At 43.8% G+C, this 17,001-nt stretch overlaps 2 protein-coding genes across 2 annotated transcripts in view; one reads left to right on the forward strand and one right to left on the reverse strand.

Moving 5' to 3' along the window:
* The window catches only part of GPR39 (G protein-coupled receptor 39), a 74,325-nt gene extending 72,175 nt beyond the window's left edge, over nucleotides 1–2,150 (forward strand). The window contains exon 2 of the mRNA XM_030952415.1: nucleotides 1,519–2,150. Coding sequence (XP_030808275.1) covers nucleotides 1,519–2,042 — 524 coding nt within the window. The 3' untranslated portion in view covers nucleotides 2,043–2,150. The remainder of the gene's footprint in view (nucleotides 1–1,518) is intronic.
* Nucleotides 773–16,577, reverse strand: LYPD1 (LY6/PLAUR domain containing 1). Its single transcript, XM_030952416.1, has 3 exons — nucleotides 16,393–16,577; nucleotides 15,236–15,373; nucleotides 773–2,650 (listed from the first exon to the last, which is right to left on the reverse strand). The coding sequence occupies exons 1-3, from the start codon at nucleotides 16,442–16,444 to the stop codon at nucleotides 2,415–2,417; spliced, it is 426 nt and encodes a 141-aa protein (XP_030808276.1). The 5' UTR covers nucleotides 16,445–16,577; the 3' UTR covers nucleotides 773–2,414.
* Nucleotides 16,578–17,001: the final 424 nt, after the last annotated feature.

The following is a 17,001-nucleotide window of genomic DNA, read 5'->3' on the forward strand; positions in this document are numbered from 1 at the left end:
GAGATAATAAATTCGTTAAAGTCATTATCCCTTTTATGAAAAAAAATCTATTTCTTTTTTTAAAAGGCATTCCATACCTTTTCTTTGCTTGGGGGTACTGGTGGTGAGAACTTGGACAGAGCCTGATGAAGCTCTGGCAGTTTCAAAGCCTTGAAAAATCTTTATTCTATTTCTTGCTTCCCTTCCCTGCTACATTCACATCTTCCTGCTAGTGAAGTATCCTTTTCCTGGCTTCAAAACCCTGCTATTTCTGAGTGGCACTGCTACAGCGACCTGTCCAGTGGGGGAAATCTGACTCAGCCTAGAGAAGCAAGAATTAAACAGCTTCTGTGCTGCTGTTGGGAGCAGGGGTCAGGTACTGGATGAGGTTAACAAGGTGACACAGGGTGAGAATTGCCCCACCAGGACATTCCCTGCCCAGGGAAGCAGCCAAGCTGCAGCTTCTGCTCCCTCCAAAGCTGGTGTAAGGCACAGCTCCTGCGCAGAGAGAAGGAAAGAGGGGGCAGCAGACTGAAGGCTGCCCTGTGAGCCAGCACTGCTGGGACAGCAGCAGCAGGAGGAGTGACTCTGTGTACCTGGGATGTCACACAGGGTTGCAGGATTTCCAATGATGGCACACAGGAGAAACAGAGGATGCCATGAGGTGCCTTGCTCCTGCTCCATGTCCTGCCTGAGCACAGCCAGCTCCAGCCACTGGCACATTCCTGCAGGGCTGCTGCACTCTGCAGAACTCAATCCACGCAGGCAGAATTTTCAGACATCCAACACTTCAGCCACCCCTTTTTAATGCCATTAGTGATGCAGCAACATGTATTTATATTTACATATAAATACAAAATGGTCAGATACCACATTTTAAAGCATAATTTACAATCTGAAACTGCTTACACTTTCATGATTAGGCTTGGGTTTTTCTCATTTACATTCATCATTTAATTCCACTGGAATCTGATTTTTAAGAAAGCCCAACATATCTTAATTACCATAAAAAGATCCATACACATTTTACTTAAAAATAGCTTCTGTAAGAGGAAATCTACCAAAAATAACACGAAATATATTATTATGCATACATTTTCTTTTTTGTAAAGTACAAACAAGAATCTGATCTCTTCTGGGTATTGCCTGATCTAATATGGCTATAGGTTCTATTTATTGTGTTTGTTTTTCAAAGTAAAGGGAAAGACAGAAGAAATGTAAGAGCAGAAACCAAACTAAAACCATATTCTTTCCAAAGACACAGATGATCAGAGAAAGAACACTCTGAAAACCAATAAATGACAACAGGTACAAAGAAACACCATCCAAGCACTGCAGTGTTTTGTCTGAGCATGTGCCGCAATGACCTTGTAACAGTTATTAAAAACAACAAACAAAAAATGCTACTGGCAGAAAAAGCTGTCAAGCAAAACACTGAAAAATTGGTACTATTTCCTAACAAGTAAGTGCAGAACTGATGGTGTTTCATGTGTCTTCCCCCACGTATGCAGACCTCTTTCTCGCTCTCTGTGCCCGCAGGACTGATCATCGCCACTCTGGCGGTTTGCTGGATGCCAAACCAGGTCAGGAGGATCATGGCAGCCGCCAAACCCAAGCAGGACTGGACATACTCCTACTTCAAAGCCTACGTCACCCTCCTTCCCATCGCCGACATCTTCTTCTACCTCAGCTCGGTGGTGAACCCGCTGCTGTACAACATCTCCTCGCGGCAGTTCCGCAGCGTGTTCCTGCAGGTGCTGTGCTGCCGCCTCACGCTGCAGCACGCCAACAGGGAGCGGTTCCTCAGGGCCAACCAGAGCTCCGCGGCGCGCAGCAGCCGCTCCCTGCGCCCCCTGCTCTTCTTGTCCTCCAGGCGCGGCTCTTCCACCAAGGGCAATGCCAAAGTTTTCCTGAGCACCTTCCAGAAGGAGCCCACGCCCGGCTGCAGCCCACAGGAGACGGGTTCTGCACCCTCAGATCCCAGCCTGGAAGCGGCGCCCCTGGAGAGCGGCTCAGAGCCCGGTCAGGGCGCACAGAACGGCCTTTGTGAACATCAAGTGTGACCTCATAAGGCAAAGTTACTGCTTAGCAATGAGCTTAAAAAGATGGAAATTGAAATGACCCAGGAAAGTGACAACATGGCAAAAGGAATAACACGGATGGATTTGTTTCCAGTTATGCAAAAGGAACAGGAGTTCTGTGTCCTGCTGGGATTTTTAAGTGCACACTGGAAATTCAATCTGCTAAATGAACTCATTAGCTGACAAAAATATCAGCCCCTCTTCTCCACACAACCACTGAACTTCCCTTGCTCTTGACAGGGATTTGGAAACAAACAGAAAATAATTGCAGCGTCTTTGAAGAAAGAAGGATGCAGAACAAATTGCGTCAGGGGAAAAAAAAAACCAAACCAAACAAACCAACTTGCTTGAAGTTTAGCAGTACAAAACCAACAGAGCCAATTTAAGGAGCAGAAGAGTGGTCATCATGTGTGCCCTGGGCACCACAGCAGAGTTGCCCCTCTTCTTGGGGCGGGGTCCATTGCAGAGGGGAGTGTTGCAGCAGCTGATGCAGACGGAGTTGACCTTGCCAGGGGAGCAGAAGGACTGGTAGCCGGCGGAGGCGATCAGGCACGCGGCCGAGGAGGCGCAGGACTTGCGGTACATGATCCCTGCGACACACAACAAGGGTTACTCCGTTTGAGGGGAACACCTCACAGCAGGATTCCTGCTCAAAAGCAGCTGCAAAGCCAGCTCTCAGTGCCCCAAAGCACTGCTGGTGCCCAGGGCAGAAACCTCGGCAGTGACAGGACAAACAGCCCTGCACTGCCGGGGCACCGCTGTCGCTCCACCCGGGATTTCTCTGTACTTCGATCCTGGTTGGAACCAAAAATATGACAGACTTAATTTGCATAATGTATATCAAATGGTGCATTTTATAGCTGGAATTCTTCATCTTTCAGAATAAACTGTTTGAATAGCTATAACTGAAATGCAATTAGTGAGAAAATTAGTTTTGTTTCTATTGCTGAACATGTCTGAGTTAAGGTGTCTAAGTAATTACAGCTTTCTATGCTCTTCATTTGTCTTTTGAGAATTTTTTTTTTCTTGTTTCTTTGCCACACACAGACAGGTAACTAGGAGTAAAAGGAGGATGATTATAAGCAAAACTTTCATCCTCCTCCCTCCCCTTTTAAATTTTTTTTGAAGAAAAATTAGAAGTACTTTTCCAGGTAATCTCAGTTCTTGCTTATCTGTGAAGTTTAATACCCTCAATAACAAAAATTTCCATTTCTATGGAAGTGTCTTTTTTGAAAGTCTTCCCTTTTTGAATGTAATTTAAGGTAATTTTAATTAATAAGCTAATTTATAATTTCTCAGATTGTTTTTAACTGAAAAAGTACATTCTGATGCATATATTTTAGCTGCTATTTTAACATGGTTTAAAAAAGCTGTAAAATACACAGTTGTATTTTCTTTTGTCACAGTGGAAAATGGTTATGGCAGTTCCCCACCTCATTACTCCAAAAATGTCCTGCAAGTGTTACAGTAGAAATTTTGTCTTAGAAAAACATACACATAATAGAAATAGATAATGGATGCTTGCCTGCTGGTAGTTACAAAAAGCAGTAGGGATATTCCTAAGGATGATAAAATCACTATTCTTTTTGAATATGGGATTTTCCAAAAGGTTTTAGTTTTTTCCTCCTGAAAAGCAAGGGAACACGATTCTCTTGGAGAATGGTGCCTTTGCATCTTGTGGCATGGTCCCAAAATGTCTTTATATGCACAGCGATCGAGACTTTTTTGGAGGGCGTGAGGAGGGAACATAACCCTGGTGCTAGATGTACAGTGCCTGCAGATATTTGTTCAGTCCCCAGAGACTTAATAACCACTACAGCACCTCCATGGTCCAGGAGAAACCTCTGTAATTTGGCATGAGCCACTGCACCTCTGAGTGCTGAGAGTAGCAGCAGAACACCCTTTCTTTGGGCTGTGCTCAGAAAGAAGGATTTCCTGTCTTCAGAGACTTTTAATTAAAGCAATTCTTTTATACTGTCACAACACTGCTGCCATCCCAACAATGCAGGGGTTTCCTTGCTTTGTGCTCTCCCTCTGCAAATCTCAACTCTGAAATGTGTTTTTAGGCTATCTATCTCATTGAACTTATGAAGAGAAGCCCTCAAGTGAGTGTTAAATCTTCCTCTGTCTCCAGTGAGCTTCAATCAATCAACACAGCAGGTAGAGCCTTTTCTCAAGAAGGAAGAGGAGCTGTGGGCTGTTCTCCCTGTAACAGCAAAGGCACACAGATCAAGCAATGCAATCTTTATTACTACAGTTTGCAAAAAGAAGGGAGTTCTGTCTCTGGTGACAAACCACTGCTGTCAAGGAGCCTCACTGGTGCTGCCACTGATCAGCTTTACAATACCAAAATCTCAGCTGATGTTCCCCAAAAAGACCTAGTGCTTTGTCCATATTCCTCCTGTGGTCTTCCCAGAGCAGAGGCAGATATGATTCTTCCCATGGCTACAATTAGTGTTTTTCCTTCCCCTTCCCTCTTGAGAAAGGACTCCTGTATTCAATTAAACCAAGCACAATGACCTGATCTCGCATCTCCCCATCACAGATTATTTCCCTGAGCAACAAACACCCACCAAACTCAGCCATTCCTCAGTCTCCCACATGAACAGCAGTGAATTTGACTTTCCCCTCAAAGACCAAGCCTCTAAAAAGCTTTTGACCCTGGCAGATTTCCTATTCCCATCATTTTATAGATCACTCTCTTCCTGCTGTTTCCTTTTCACAGGTTTCCTGCAAAGCTCTGTTCACAACTTGAACTAGTGATTTATTAGTTTGGATAATTTATAGTGTGGAAATATCACACTTTGCACTTCTCCCATAGATTAGGAGCCTGGAATTGTTTACTGCTGTGAACAATTAGATGATGCCCTCTGAGGCATGGTTTTCACCAGACAACTCTAGGAAACCTCTCCTCCAAAAAAATCAAAGTCCTGCAGCTTAACTCCACAGGTTTACAACAGATCTGTTCCCCAGGATCAATCCCACAGAACAATCCTGAGCTCCTTTTAAAGTCAAAACACAATATTCCTGCACAGACTGAAATTTTACTGCTCAAAGTCTCATGAACAGATGGACCATGTTCACACCTAAATAAGGAGAATAATCTGACTAGCAACAAAATCCCCTTGTAACACTTCTCCAGTTGCTTTTCAGTAAATGCCTTACAATAGGAAATTTCACACCCAAATGATTGTTTATTCCCATTCCCTGTTCTAGTTATCTAAATTTTAGAAAGATTTTTTTTACTTAAAAAACTCAGCTCTTCCATCAGGTTTTTAACAGCTCCTTTGCTAACATGCCCTTCACATCCAAGATCTTTTCCTTTGAGTACTGATAGAGTCTCTTGATCTCACAAACCAGCTGCTATCACACTAAGTGCTTTTTACAAAGCATCAGGTAAGAAGCAAGCTTGCTCAGCATGGAAGGGCTGTGCTCTCTCTCTCTCTGGTTCTGCAGTATCTTGACAGGAAGACACAATGCACACAGGCACAGAAGTTGGTGGAAAAAGAGGGAATGTTCGCACTGCAGGTGTGGCATTTTAAAAACACTTGTGCTGTGTCTTTAGTTACTCCTTAATCTTCTTCCTATCATAATTCTGGTAGGAAACACATGAGTACAACTGACTTGCATGATCTGATAGCAGAGACACCATCTCCTCACTCCAGCAAACAGGTTAATGGGCCCCAGTAACTTCAGCTCACCCCCAGGGTTCAGCCAGGACAGCAGCCTCCTCTCTATCTGAGTTACATCCTGAGATCTTTCCTCAAACTCCTCCCTTGCAGCATCACTGAGCCAGTTCCAAACCATCCCCAAGATCTCCCTGAATCATTTGCCACCAGCAGGCTGAACTGCAGACAGATCTTCAAAGTGGTTATCTGCCTCACAAGACTCATAGCACAGACATAACTGCTAATTACTGGGTATTCTTGCCTGAGCAATCAGCCCAATGCATTCATTAACATATCACCCAGAAAAATAACTGCAAACCTTTCTGGAAGCTTTTCTTCTACCTCAGATTGTTCTGAGTCACTGGCTAAGCAAGGAGATTCACTTTTTACACCCTGCTTTTACTGGGATGGGGTCATTCCCAGCTGCCCACCCTCCACAATTGGCACCAGTGATCAATTAGCATATTTACAGCTACTCAATTAGTATATTTATTGACCAATTACTTGATGGAAGTAGTTTGTAACTTGTACTTTTTCAGGGATCAGCAGACCCCCAACAGCAGTTTAGGTACCATACGGATGTTTTACTGTGAAGGAGCTACTACTGACCAACAGATTTTCCATTATTTTGGCTTCAAGGTTTGTGGGATGCAGATCAAGAAACTTCAAGGTAAGGGGGGAGTACACAGAGCTAGAACAGCTGTGTGATAATGTGCTCAAATCCCACACCCTCTCCTGTCACATATACCTACAACAGCCATGTTTGTTTTCAGGGGTTTTTTAAAGCAAATTTTGGCTCAAATTTGGCATTGAAAATTTATTTCTAGACTAAGCAGCTTGCCCATGGTTACACCTCTCTCTGCCCCACAAATCATCACATATTTAGACAGTGTCAAGGCCCAAACTAATATTTCTGCCTTACTCCTTGCAATGAAGGGATGGGTGTAAATCTTTTGGCTTTTCTGTAGTTCCTGCTTGCAATATTTATTTTCTCAGCTGGATCCAGTCCAGTCCTGTGCATCTGCACTCTGGCACTGTTTTGTCCACACACAAGTGCATTCTGTCTTGATTGTAACAAACAATTCGAGCAATAATTTATTCCAGTCCAAAAGTGAGTGTTCTTTCCTCTACCCTGTCTGCACAGCCCAGTGCATGTCTCTTGAATAGCAGCTTAACCTGTTACTAGGACAACCAAAAAAGGTGACATCACACCTACTTACACTGTCTTTATGCAGAAGGCACCAGAAGATCCAAGGTTTTTCTCTTGCTGATTGAAAAGAACCTTATTAGACACCTCTGAGTCTTCTGTTGTAGGAGGTGCAGACAAAAAGATGCTGTGTAAGCATGACTCTCCAACTTTTAAGAGCCAAGCACAATCCAAGCAGTGTGCAACTCCAGCTTGCACCTGTACTCTCAGGAGTGTCCTTCAGCAAAATGCACAGAGCCAAAACAGGCAGCCAGGCTATCACCTCTGAGATCAGTGAGCTAATTTCCAAAAAAAGTCACCTTCCCACTCCCATGATGACCCAGCTACTCTGAAACTGCTTTCTGCAAAGGCACAGCTCAGCAGGAAGTCACAGCCCTGTCCTTCACCCCAGGACCTGATGGCCACAAGCTCTCCTCTCTAAGCTTGCCTCAGTCAAGTGGACAGTGCCACTTTGCCCAACACTGAGCTTTCCAAACCAGATGTTCTCTGATCTTATGGGCTGTCACTGACACTCCACTTTTTTAAAGAATGCTTTTTCTACACCATTTTATATATATTTTTTTATGTTATATATTTTCTATTTTATATGCATATAACCAATTTCACAGGCACAGGTGTGAAGGTCAGTCTTGTGCAGCTCACGCCACAAACAGCGCTTCAGCAAAATCCCCTGCACGTGCTCTGAGCAGAGCTGCCTCATAAATCTTCTGGAGCTTAGAAAGAAGTCTGTGTCCAGCTGGGGCCCAGCACTGAGGCATCCTTGAGCCTTTTCAAGGCTGCACCAGGTGCTGGAAGCAAAAAAAAGAGCAGTAGAAAAGTTTTGTATCTTAAAGAGGCTGAGAAAGCCAGCAGGTGATCAAGGCAAGTTTGAGGTGTACACTCACAATTTTGACAGAACCTCTACTCAACTCTTTTAGATGGGTGTTTAAATTTGCTCATCTCATCTAAGCAAAAGCTGGGAACTTGGCCAGCAGGGGATAATTCACAGTGTAGCACACAGAACTCAGGAGGAGCCCCCCGGCCTTGTCCTAGCTCTTGCATTGGCATTGCTAGGATCTGTTTGGGTGTTCTCTCAGCGTTGTTGCTCATAGAGAAAAGCTGATGACTGTGCTTATGTACCAATACTCCTTTCTTTGAATATCCTGCATAGTTCCAACTGTCTTACTTCACCAGAACTTTATATTTTCTGCTCTTGGTGAATCTGCAAATTTTCCCTCTCATTGTGCATAGCACACACCCTTGATGTGTGCTCTGCCTAGCCACGCTTGCTTTGTGATTTCATTCATATATTTTATTCTGTATTTTTTTCCCTAAACTGTCACTAGCTCACCCTGCACTCAAGCAAAATTCAGCACCCAGCAGGACTTACAAAAGCACTTTTCTGATGTCTGCCAAGAAATAAAATGAGAATTTATACTTGTGCAAGAATAACACGTAAACAGGTGAACATCACCTTCTATGGAACATAAAACATAAATGTGATTATTTCTGCATTTTACTGTATCAGTAATGCTAAAAAATTGGATTCAGACTATACACAAATACGTTTGCAAATTATGTTTTTTAAGTTCTGTATTAGGTTTTATGCCCATCTCTTTATGGCTTCAGTGGTTTTGCTATGATAATTGTCACTTCCTCAGCTAGTTCATATATATCAAACAGTGACAGACTCCAGGGGTCCTATTGTGATTTGCTGTTTTCTAGAGAAAGTGATTATAAATATTCTATCTAATAAGGTCCTAAATATCATAGAAGGTGACTGAATATTTGAAGAGCAGTCAATCATTCTTTTGATGTTCTGCTTCCCCAAACAATTGGTTTTACTCAGATCATGTTTTTATTGGTTTAAAGTATGAATTCAGCTTCCTGAACACACAGCCTTTCAGCTATGGCTGTAAATTCATTGTTACAAGAAACCCTCCCAAAAACCCCAAACCCCAATTTGAGCAAGTGTAAAATATGATAATATCCAACTCCTCTAAGTTTCACTTCACAATAATTCTTCTTATCCATGTGAACTCCAGAGAGAAAGTTGATGAGACAAGTGGTTTAAATAATTTGCACCTTGCTAGAATTGTATCACAAGATTTTCTAATTACCTTGTAAACAGCTACTTAAATACTGTGAGATACCATGGTCAATGTTTTCCAGACCAAAAAACCCCCAAGGCACTAAAAGCATGTGACTTGAAATCTATTGCAAAGCTATGCACACACTTCCTGATTTTTAATCTTGTGTTTTAGGACTGCAGCTATTTCATCCTGGTCCTCCCTTTGATGCATTCTATAGACAAGATAAAAGCATATTCATGCCTTTAGGTTCTTAGGGAGTATACAATTCTATTAAAAATAAAACAAACCCAGCCCACTCTGCCCCCCCCCCGCAAAATGAAAATAAATCACCTGGTTCACTTAGCATATTGTCATCATGATTTTGTATGAAAACCTAATATCATCACAAACCCTCCATACATTTGGCACTTTTTAAAAGTTGCACTTTTTTCAGAAACTAACAAGAAGCTTTTGACAATGAAAGTCTGGCCTCATCACTCTCCTTCTGACCCTGACATGACACCTTGCAGAAATTAAGTCAGCTCAGGAGAAAACTGGACAATTGTGAACTGACAGAGGACAAGGGTTTAGATTACCCTGATATCTTTTCTAAATTGTGCCTTCTAATTCTGGTGCTGGAAATGTGACTCAAAATGGTGTTGTTAACAACAGCAAAAAAATCACAAAAAAGTCTTTGCCACTGCTTGCAAAGCTGAAGCATGGCATTAAAATGCTTAAAAATGCATAGGCTGGGAAAGTGAAGTACAACTGCTAATGGCAGTGTTATCAAATATTTTTTGAAGCCACAGGAGGCTACAAATGAGAGATCAAAGCTCAGCTTTCACCTGCATATCTAATAATTCTTTGGTTTCCTACTGTTCTGCTTCATTTCCCTGCTCACCAACGTGGATGTACAGCCAAGCACTACAACACACAATCTGCCCAACAAAGCTGGCTCACAGCCTTCCGTCCTCTCCTCCTACCTGATACAAAGGAATCAAGATCTGAATGTCCTTTGCCATCAAGACCTAAATATACTTCATCTTGTAGAGACAGAGGTGAACTTGGACTCAATTTTCAGAATTCTGTATGAGGATTTTTCTTGACAACCCTTACATTCTGACATGAAGGGAAGCCACAAGCCTTTCACCTTCACAAATATTAAAATGCTACATCCTTGCAAAAAGTCACAGAAATAATTTTACACATGAATAGTCTTGCTGCATCCCTAATTAATGTCCTTACCAATTTGAGTGGCATGGCTCAGATGCTGGCACTTGCATGCCAGAACTTTGGAATTCATTCTGCTCTTAAATCTTTAGTTATTTTCACAGTCAGGGTCTTACAGCCTGTTCAACTTAAGAGTAGGATTTTCCTGGGTTTTATATGGCTTTTTCCAGTTTCAAAGACTTACTGGTAAGTTGGCAAAATCCAGTTTTGTCAAGTTTCCCAAAAAAACCATCCAGACTACAAAGGAAAAATGGAAATGAAAACTGTTTGGATTAATTAAAGCTTGCTTGCCAATGATTTGATAAGGTCACTGGGAGCTAAGAGGAGAGAGAGGGTCAGGCTTCAAAAAGGTTTGGAAACACAAACTCATTTGTGTGTGAAATGCAATAGGAAACTCTCAGGGGAGGTTTAAGAGACACCAGGCTGTGGGCACTGTATCATCACAAAATTCATTTGTATATCTTTCATACAAGCCTGGGAAATAAAATAACATAAAAAGCTATTGTCCACATCCTGTGAAAGATGGAACTCACTGGACCAGATACCCCATCTTCCTTAAAATAATGCTGCCTTCATCACTCTGCACTTGGATCTTTGTCATGACTTTCAAGTCATAAACTGCTTGAACTGTTAACTCCACTGCTGCTTTTCTTTATTGAAAGGCAGTCAGAACAGCAGCTGCTGAACACTCTCATAATTTCTCCTTAGCTGACACACTCAAGTCAGTGCATTCCATAAGTGGCTGGAAGTTTTCTGAGAAACCCAAAGATTGGAAAAAAATTTACAAGTGAGGAAATGGCTGTGACATTTGAGAAAAAGTGTTTCTGAATAGAAACGTATCCACAGATCCAAGTGTTCAGCATACAGTGCAAATTAACAATGTCCACTGCAAGTCTTTTATTCAATATCAAAAGTGAACTGTGTTTCCAGTATTGACATTATGTCTTCATTTCACTGGGCACCTGGTAGCACAATATGTGATGTTACAGGTACCAACTGTCCCATGCAAAAATTTTATTTATCTTTTAAAATTGCCAATAAAGATTTATTATATCATGCTTTGCTTTGATTAAAAAACAAAAAAAGCCCCCCAAACACCAACAAATTATATTGAGTTATGTTGATATCCTTTGACCAAAAAAGTGTTGAGGAAAATCAAAAAATAAATAAAAATCCACCACCAATTCAGTGGATGTTTCTTACTGTTTCTAAATGGATACTGGGGATACAACAGCTTCCTATAAAGCTTTAATGCCCACAGTAATTCTGGCAACATTAAACTTTGTTTGCTGTTTTAATCACTTTGTCAATAAAAGTACACCAGAGCATAATTTCCCCTTGACATAAATCCCTGATAATTTCCCCTTCATATGCAATTAATATTAGTACTAATGGATTCTATACAGAAGCACAGAAAAAAGTATGTGGTTCTGTAATCCTTGCACACATGCACAACTCAGTCATGGCAAAACCAAGTAATAATCACAGGTCAAGAATTCACCACAGCCCAACTCATCATACGACACAGCCACTGATAAAACAAATGATGGGAAAACCAGTACTGGAAAGAGTTCAAAGAAATAGATAAATTCTAATTCAACACTGAGATGCTGATCTGATCTTGTTCTTGGTGTTTCCATGCACTGCTTTTAAGCACACAATCAGAGCAATTTCTTTAACTACACTGCAGATTTATATACCAATTAAATACATTAAAAGAACCATAGTAAACCAAACAAATAAGCAAAATTCCTTATTGCAGATTAATACAATAATCTGATTGCTTCCCAATTTGCTTGCAAAAGGAAAAATCCTTGATATTTTCAAGTATTGGCATTGCTACAGTGAATAATTTTTTTTTCCTTGCTAAAGTTGGTAAAAGTATGTTCACAACTAGATTAGAACAGAAGGTGTATTGTTCAAAACATGCACGTGGGCAGGTTTACTTGCAGAGAGTTCCAAGAAATTGAGACTGGCTACCTCTCTGGGCTGGCTGTCTCATCCCTCCTGCTTTATCCCTTGCTGATGTATTCTCATGGCAAGTTTCATTTTGCCTTAAGTAGGTTTTAGATCAACCTTTATGCTCAGATAACTCTTCCCCTCAGTAAAAGGCAAGACTATCATTACCAGTGTGTTTTCTATGATATATAATATATATAAAAGCATATACACACTATATACTTATCTATCTATCACCAAGATGTTTCACTTGATCCCAATATACTATGGGATTTTTTTGTTGCTACATATATTCTAAAAATGAAGGAGCACTGACGTGTCTAATTTAAAAGTCCATAGACTGGAAAGAGAGAGGCAAGTGGGAGCAGGGAATCCACCACAGGTATTTCCACAAGGTATCTGCAAGTAGAATTATGGTAAAAACTTTGCTCCTTTGTCAAACATTTAGTTTACACAGTTTTCAAACACTGCTTATCCAGCTGAAGAATGCACTAGAAACTTATCCTTTACATTAATTTCTGTGGGATAAAAAATATTGTGATACAGTCTTGAGTACCACTTTCCATTCTCATCACTCCTCCCTCTAAAAGAAGGGTTTTTCTTTTTCTTTTTTTTGAGATTTAATTAACAAATTAATTAGAAAGATTCTTTATCACAGGGAAAATACTGCCTTGTCCTGTATCTCCCACTGGAACAGAATTTTAACAATCATTAAACTTTTTCTGGCAACATTTTAAAATACAGTTCAGCCTTGAGAGAGAAAAACATTTTGCTATTTGCTGCTCAATTTTAAGGTGTCCAAAGGAGCAGATGTCTACCTGATACAACAAACAGCTGAGATCAGATGCCTGATGATCTAATTCAAAATAGAAGTTACTAACACCTGCTTTCTTAGCTGCTCACATCAGAGGCTGCCACAGGAACAGCCACTTTTTGAGCCAAAAGAATCAGCTTATGAAATATACTGGTAGAAGTAGAATGAATTATTAAATAAAACTTGTGAGAGTAAGGCATTTATATTGCACACATTTAAATACCAATTAGGAATAAAACCAATAAAGGATGATGAACTGAATCATCTCTGTTTTACAACCAACCCTCTCTAAAATTGACTGAGGGTAACAGCAACTAAGTTTGCAATGTAAATTTCATTCAATTTGAAATAGGTTAAATTTTTAATTTATTAACTGGCTGAAATTTACAATCTCTGAACTTAAAATTAATAAGAAATGCATTTATAGAAGTAAATGTAATAAAACAGTGGCACCTGCTATGCAGAGCATGTTAGTAACCTCCTAAAGGAAAAAATCCAGGGGTCTACTCAGAAAAAACATAAAATTGCACAGAAAAAAACCCCACCAAGCAGTTTAAGAGCTGCTTATTTACTGTATTGCAATTTCTTCACAGGAGTAATGGCAAGTTATGCATCAGTGAAAAGAGTTCAAATCTGACTTTTTTATCTGTGTCTGCTACCACATCTAGAGCCCTCCAAATCACCACAACATCCTGTCCAACCTCATGAAAGTGCTACAGAAGCTGTGGTGTGGAGATAGCAAAGCCTTCAGGCAGTCATTTAGAGATACTCAAGATGTTAAAGGTACCTTGCAAGCTGTTACTATCTCACACCCTCACCACCCTTTTCAAGTAAACTTGAAATAAAATACTCCAGTAAAAAAAATAACTTAAGAGAGACTAATCTTCCTTTAAACAGCTTAAAACCAGCTTCTTCCCCCCTACACTGGACAGGTTCTAAGTATTTCACAGCAGTAGTCACTGTGGATGGCGTTACCCAGGATGAAATGTGTCAGCAGTTCAGCTGCTTTTGACGTGTAACAACAATTATTGTTTATCCAGGGCTGATTACACAGTGGCCCGAGATCAGCAGCACAGGTGGGGGCAGCTGACTGAGGAGGAAGAGGAGTTTGCTCAGCCCAAGGAGCATTGCTGCTGCTCAGGGTGGATGACTGCACATCATTGCACACAGAGGATTCCTGCTGCTCCTGGAGGACTTGCTGGGAGAGGACAGGCTGTGCCTTGGGCTGCACTAACAGCAGAACCCCAAAGCTGTGGGATGGGCAGTCCCAGAGAGCTGCATCCCCTTCAGTCAGGGCTCTGAAGTCCCAAATTTCCTTTTCCTCCCCAGGCTTGGCACAGGGGGCACATCCAGGCTGGGGCTGCTCCTTGTCCATTCCAATTCCTGACCCCCTCTCAGCTGCCTGCAGCTCCAGCTCCCTCCCTCCATCTCACACAGCCCCAGAGTCCCCAGCAGAGTCCCTGTCTCCTGCTCACATAGAAAGCTACAGAGCAGCACAGCAGTGCAAGACCCGACAGTTCTCTGTAAATCTCAAATGCTTTCCTCGATGCTGAACAAAGCCCAGCCATTTATAGAACAGCTCAAAAGACAATAGAGGCAAGGTGCAGAATCACAGCTGATTCCCTCTTGGACACATTGCTGTCCTAATATGTTAACTTAAATATTAATTGGAGTAAGTGAAAAAAAAAATTAAAATTTGTGCCCTTCTCTTCCCCCCTAAATTCCTCTCCCCCCCCCCATTTAAAAAAAACCCCTTCCTCCCTTTTGCTTGATGGTTTCTTTAATGGATGAAAGCAGAGATCACCACACTTTCCATCCCTTAAGATGAATCTTCAGGGTATATAAATTGCTTGAGTAAATAAAAGAAAGGAGGGAATTACTAATTTAATGCTCTTCTATCTCTTGGGGAAAAAGCCCATGTAATTAACTGTAATGAGATTAAACTAACTTGTTGTTATTAATTTCCCAGTGCTGGGAAACTATATCAGAAACCCATAAGGCTGTGTCTTAACCAGCCTTATCAACATTTGGCTTGCATCCTTCAGTTTTTACATCCTTCAGTTTTAAAGGAAAATGCTTAACTTCATTGAGTTGCAAAGCCACTCAGAAGTACAAGACATTGAATCCAGTCCCTTCAGGTAGGGACAGGAGATTCGTATGAAGCTGAGCACCATGAATGGGTGGAGCCAAAAGCAACAAATGCCACCTAAACCAGATCAACAGAAGAGTAATTATTAAATTCTTACCAAAACTTTTTTCCATTACTTCTTTCTGACACATATCTTGAACATTCACTGTGCAGTTCACGATGAACTCTGGGGAGGAGCAGTCATTATTTAGCTGGAACTCCTCACACTGGTAACACTGTATTTGCAAACCCGAACCTGGAACAGACAGAGATTTGTTCAAAACCATGGAATGCTTTCTTTTGGAAAGGACCTCATAGATCATCTCATTCCAAGCCCCCATCACGGGCAGGGACACCACCTACTCAACTGGGTGCCCCATCCAACCGGCCCTTAAATAGTATTTAAAAAAACAAACCAAAACAAACAAAAACCAAACAACCAACACGTGCCAGAAACCTTCCTTATCTTTTCCCCTCTCGCATTTGGCCTTTCCTAGCTACTCAACAGCTCAGCCAAAGTATCTCTTTGACAGATATAAAGTAAAAGAAGCGTGCCGCTGAGGCTGAACGCTGCCGGCTCTGCTGATGCTCCTTTCCGCGGGGCGGCCGCTCCAGCGCTGGAGACGCCGCCGCCAGGAGGCGACGGGCACCGGTACCGACACCGGCATCGGCATCGGCACCGGCACAGCCCCGCAGCCGCTGCCCATCGCCCGCCCATCGGCACAGCGGGCTGAAAGCCGCCCGCGCCCCGCAGCGAGAAACCCGGCTCACAGATGCGCTCCGGCTCTTATCTGTGCCGACGGGTTTACTTAGCTACTAATTAATTACAAACGATTTAATTACTATTTTGCCATGCACAATTAAAGCGGCGGAGCATCCCTCGCCAGCTGCCTTTATCATGCAAACGAGGCGCTCCCGCGGTTCGCCAGCAGCGCTCCGCCGGCACATCCCGCGCCCCTCGTCCCGCGGCGGGGACCCCCGGCCCGAGCCCCCCGACCTCCGCTGGGAGCGCTGCGGCGGCGGGAGCGCCCGCTGCCACCGACCCCCGGCCCGCTGGCACCGCTGGCACCGACCCCCGGCCCGGCATCCGCGGGCGGCATCCGCCGAGAGGCACCGGGGCTGCGCCTCTCCCCGCGCCGGGGACACCGGCGGATGCTCTGCGAGCCGCGGGCAGGACGGGGGCTCCGCCGCTCCGTTGGTTTTAGCGCCCTGCAGCAGCTCCGTCGAGGGGCTACGATGGGACGGAGGCTGCCAGCGCCGGCGCGGAGCCCTTACCTGGCGCCAGGCACAATCCCCAGAAAGTTGCAGCGAGGAGGAAGAGCCGCATCCTCCCCGAGCCGCGGCCGCCGGGCTGGCGTGCAGTCGCGAAGGGGCATCAGAAGCCGGGATGCAGCGGGGGCGCCGCGCTCTTGTGCCGCTTCCCCGCCGCCTCCGCTGCGGAGCGGCGCCCCGGGAGCCGGCGGCGGAGCCCGCCCTGCCCAGCCCCGCGCCGCGCTCCAGCCTCGCCGGAGTTGAGCGCAGAGACTGGAAGAAACTGTAGGAGAAGCGAGGGCTGGGGGGCGGCTCCCCCCTCCCTCCCCAGCACCATGTGATGCCGGCGGAGCGGGGCGGGGATCCCCGCACCTCGCCGGGAGCGCCTCGGGCACGGGCGAAGTTCAGCGAGCGAGGGAGGGGAGGGAGCCCCGCACCGCCCGCTCCGGCTCGCACGGCGCTGCCGCGACCCTCTGCCCGCCGGGGCTGCTCATCGCATCACAGCACAGCGCATCCCATCCCCGCCCTGCTCCTCGGGCACAGCGCCCGCGCCGTGTCACCCCGGTCCCTGCGTGTCCCCGCCCGGCCGAGCCCACAGGTGGCAGCCGGAGCGGGTCTGAGGGGAGCGATGGC

Source organism: Camarhynchus parvulus, chromosome 7 (genome assembly GCF_901933205.1).
Source record: "Camarhynchus parvulus chromosome 7, STF_HiC, whole genome shotgun sequence".
Classification (NCBI taxonomy): domain Eukaryota; kingdom Metazoa; phylum Chordata; class Aves; order Passeriformes; family Thraupidae; genus Camarhynchus; species Camarhynchus parvulus.

What these genes read in the sequence shown, in the direction of transcription:
- LYPD1 (XM_030952416.1), bottom strand. Translation starts at nt 16,444, where the DNA reads ATGCGGCTCTTCCTCCTCGCTGCAACTTTCTGGGGATTGTGCCTGGCG. An exon ending in GGGATTGTGCCTGGCGCCAG is followed by an intron (nt 15,374 to 16,392) that starts GTAAGGGCTCCG and finishes TGTCTGTTCCAG; the next exon opens with GTTCGGGTTTGCAAATACAG. An exon ending in AGTAATGGAAAAAAGTTTTG is followed by an intron (nt 2,651 to 15,235) that starts GTAAGAATTTAA and finishes TGTGTGTCGCAG; the next exon opens with GGATCATGTACCGCAAGTCC.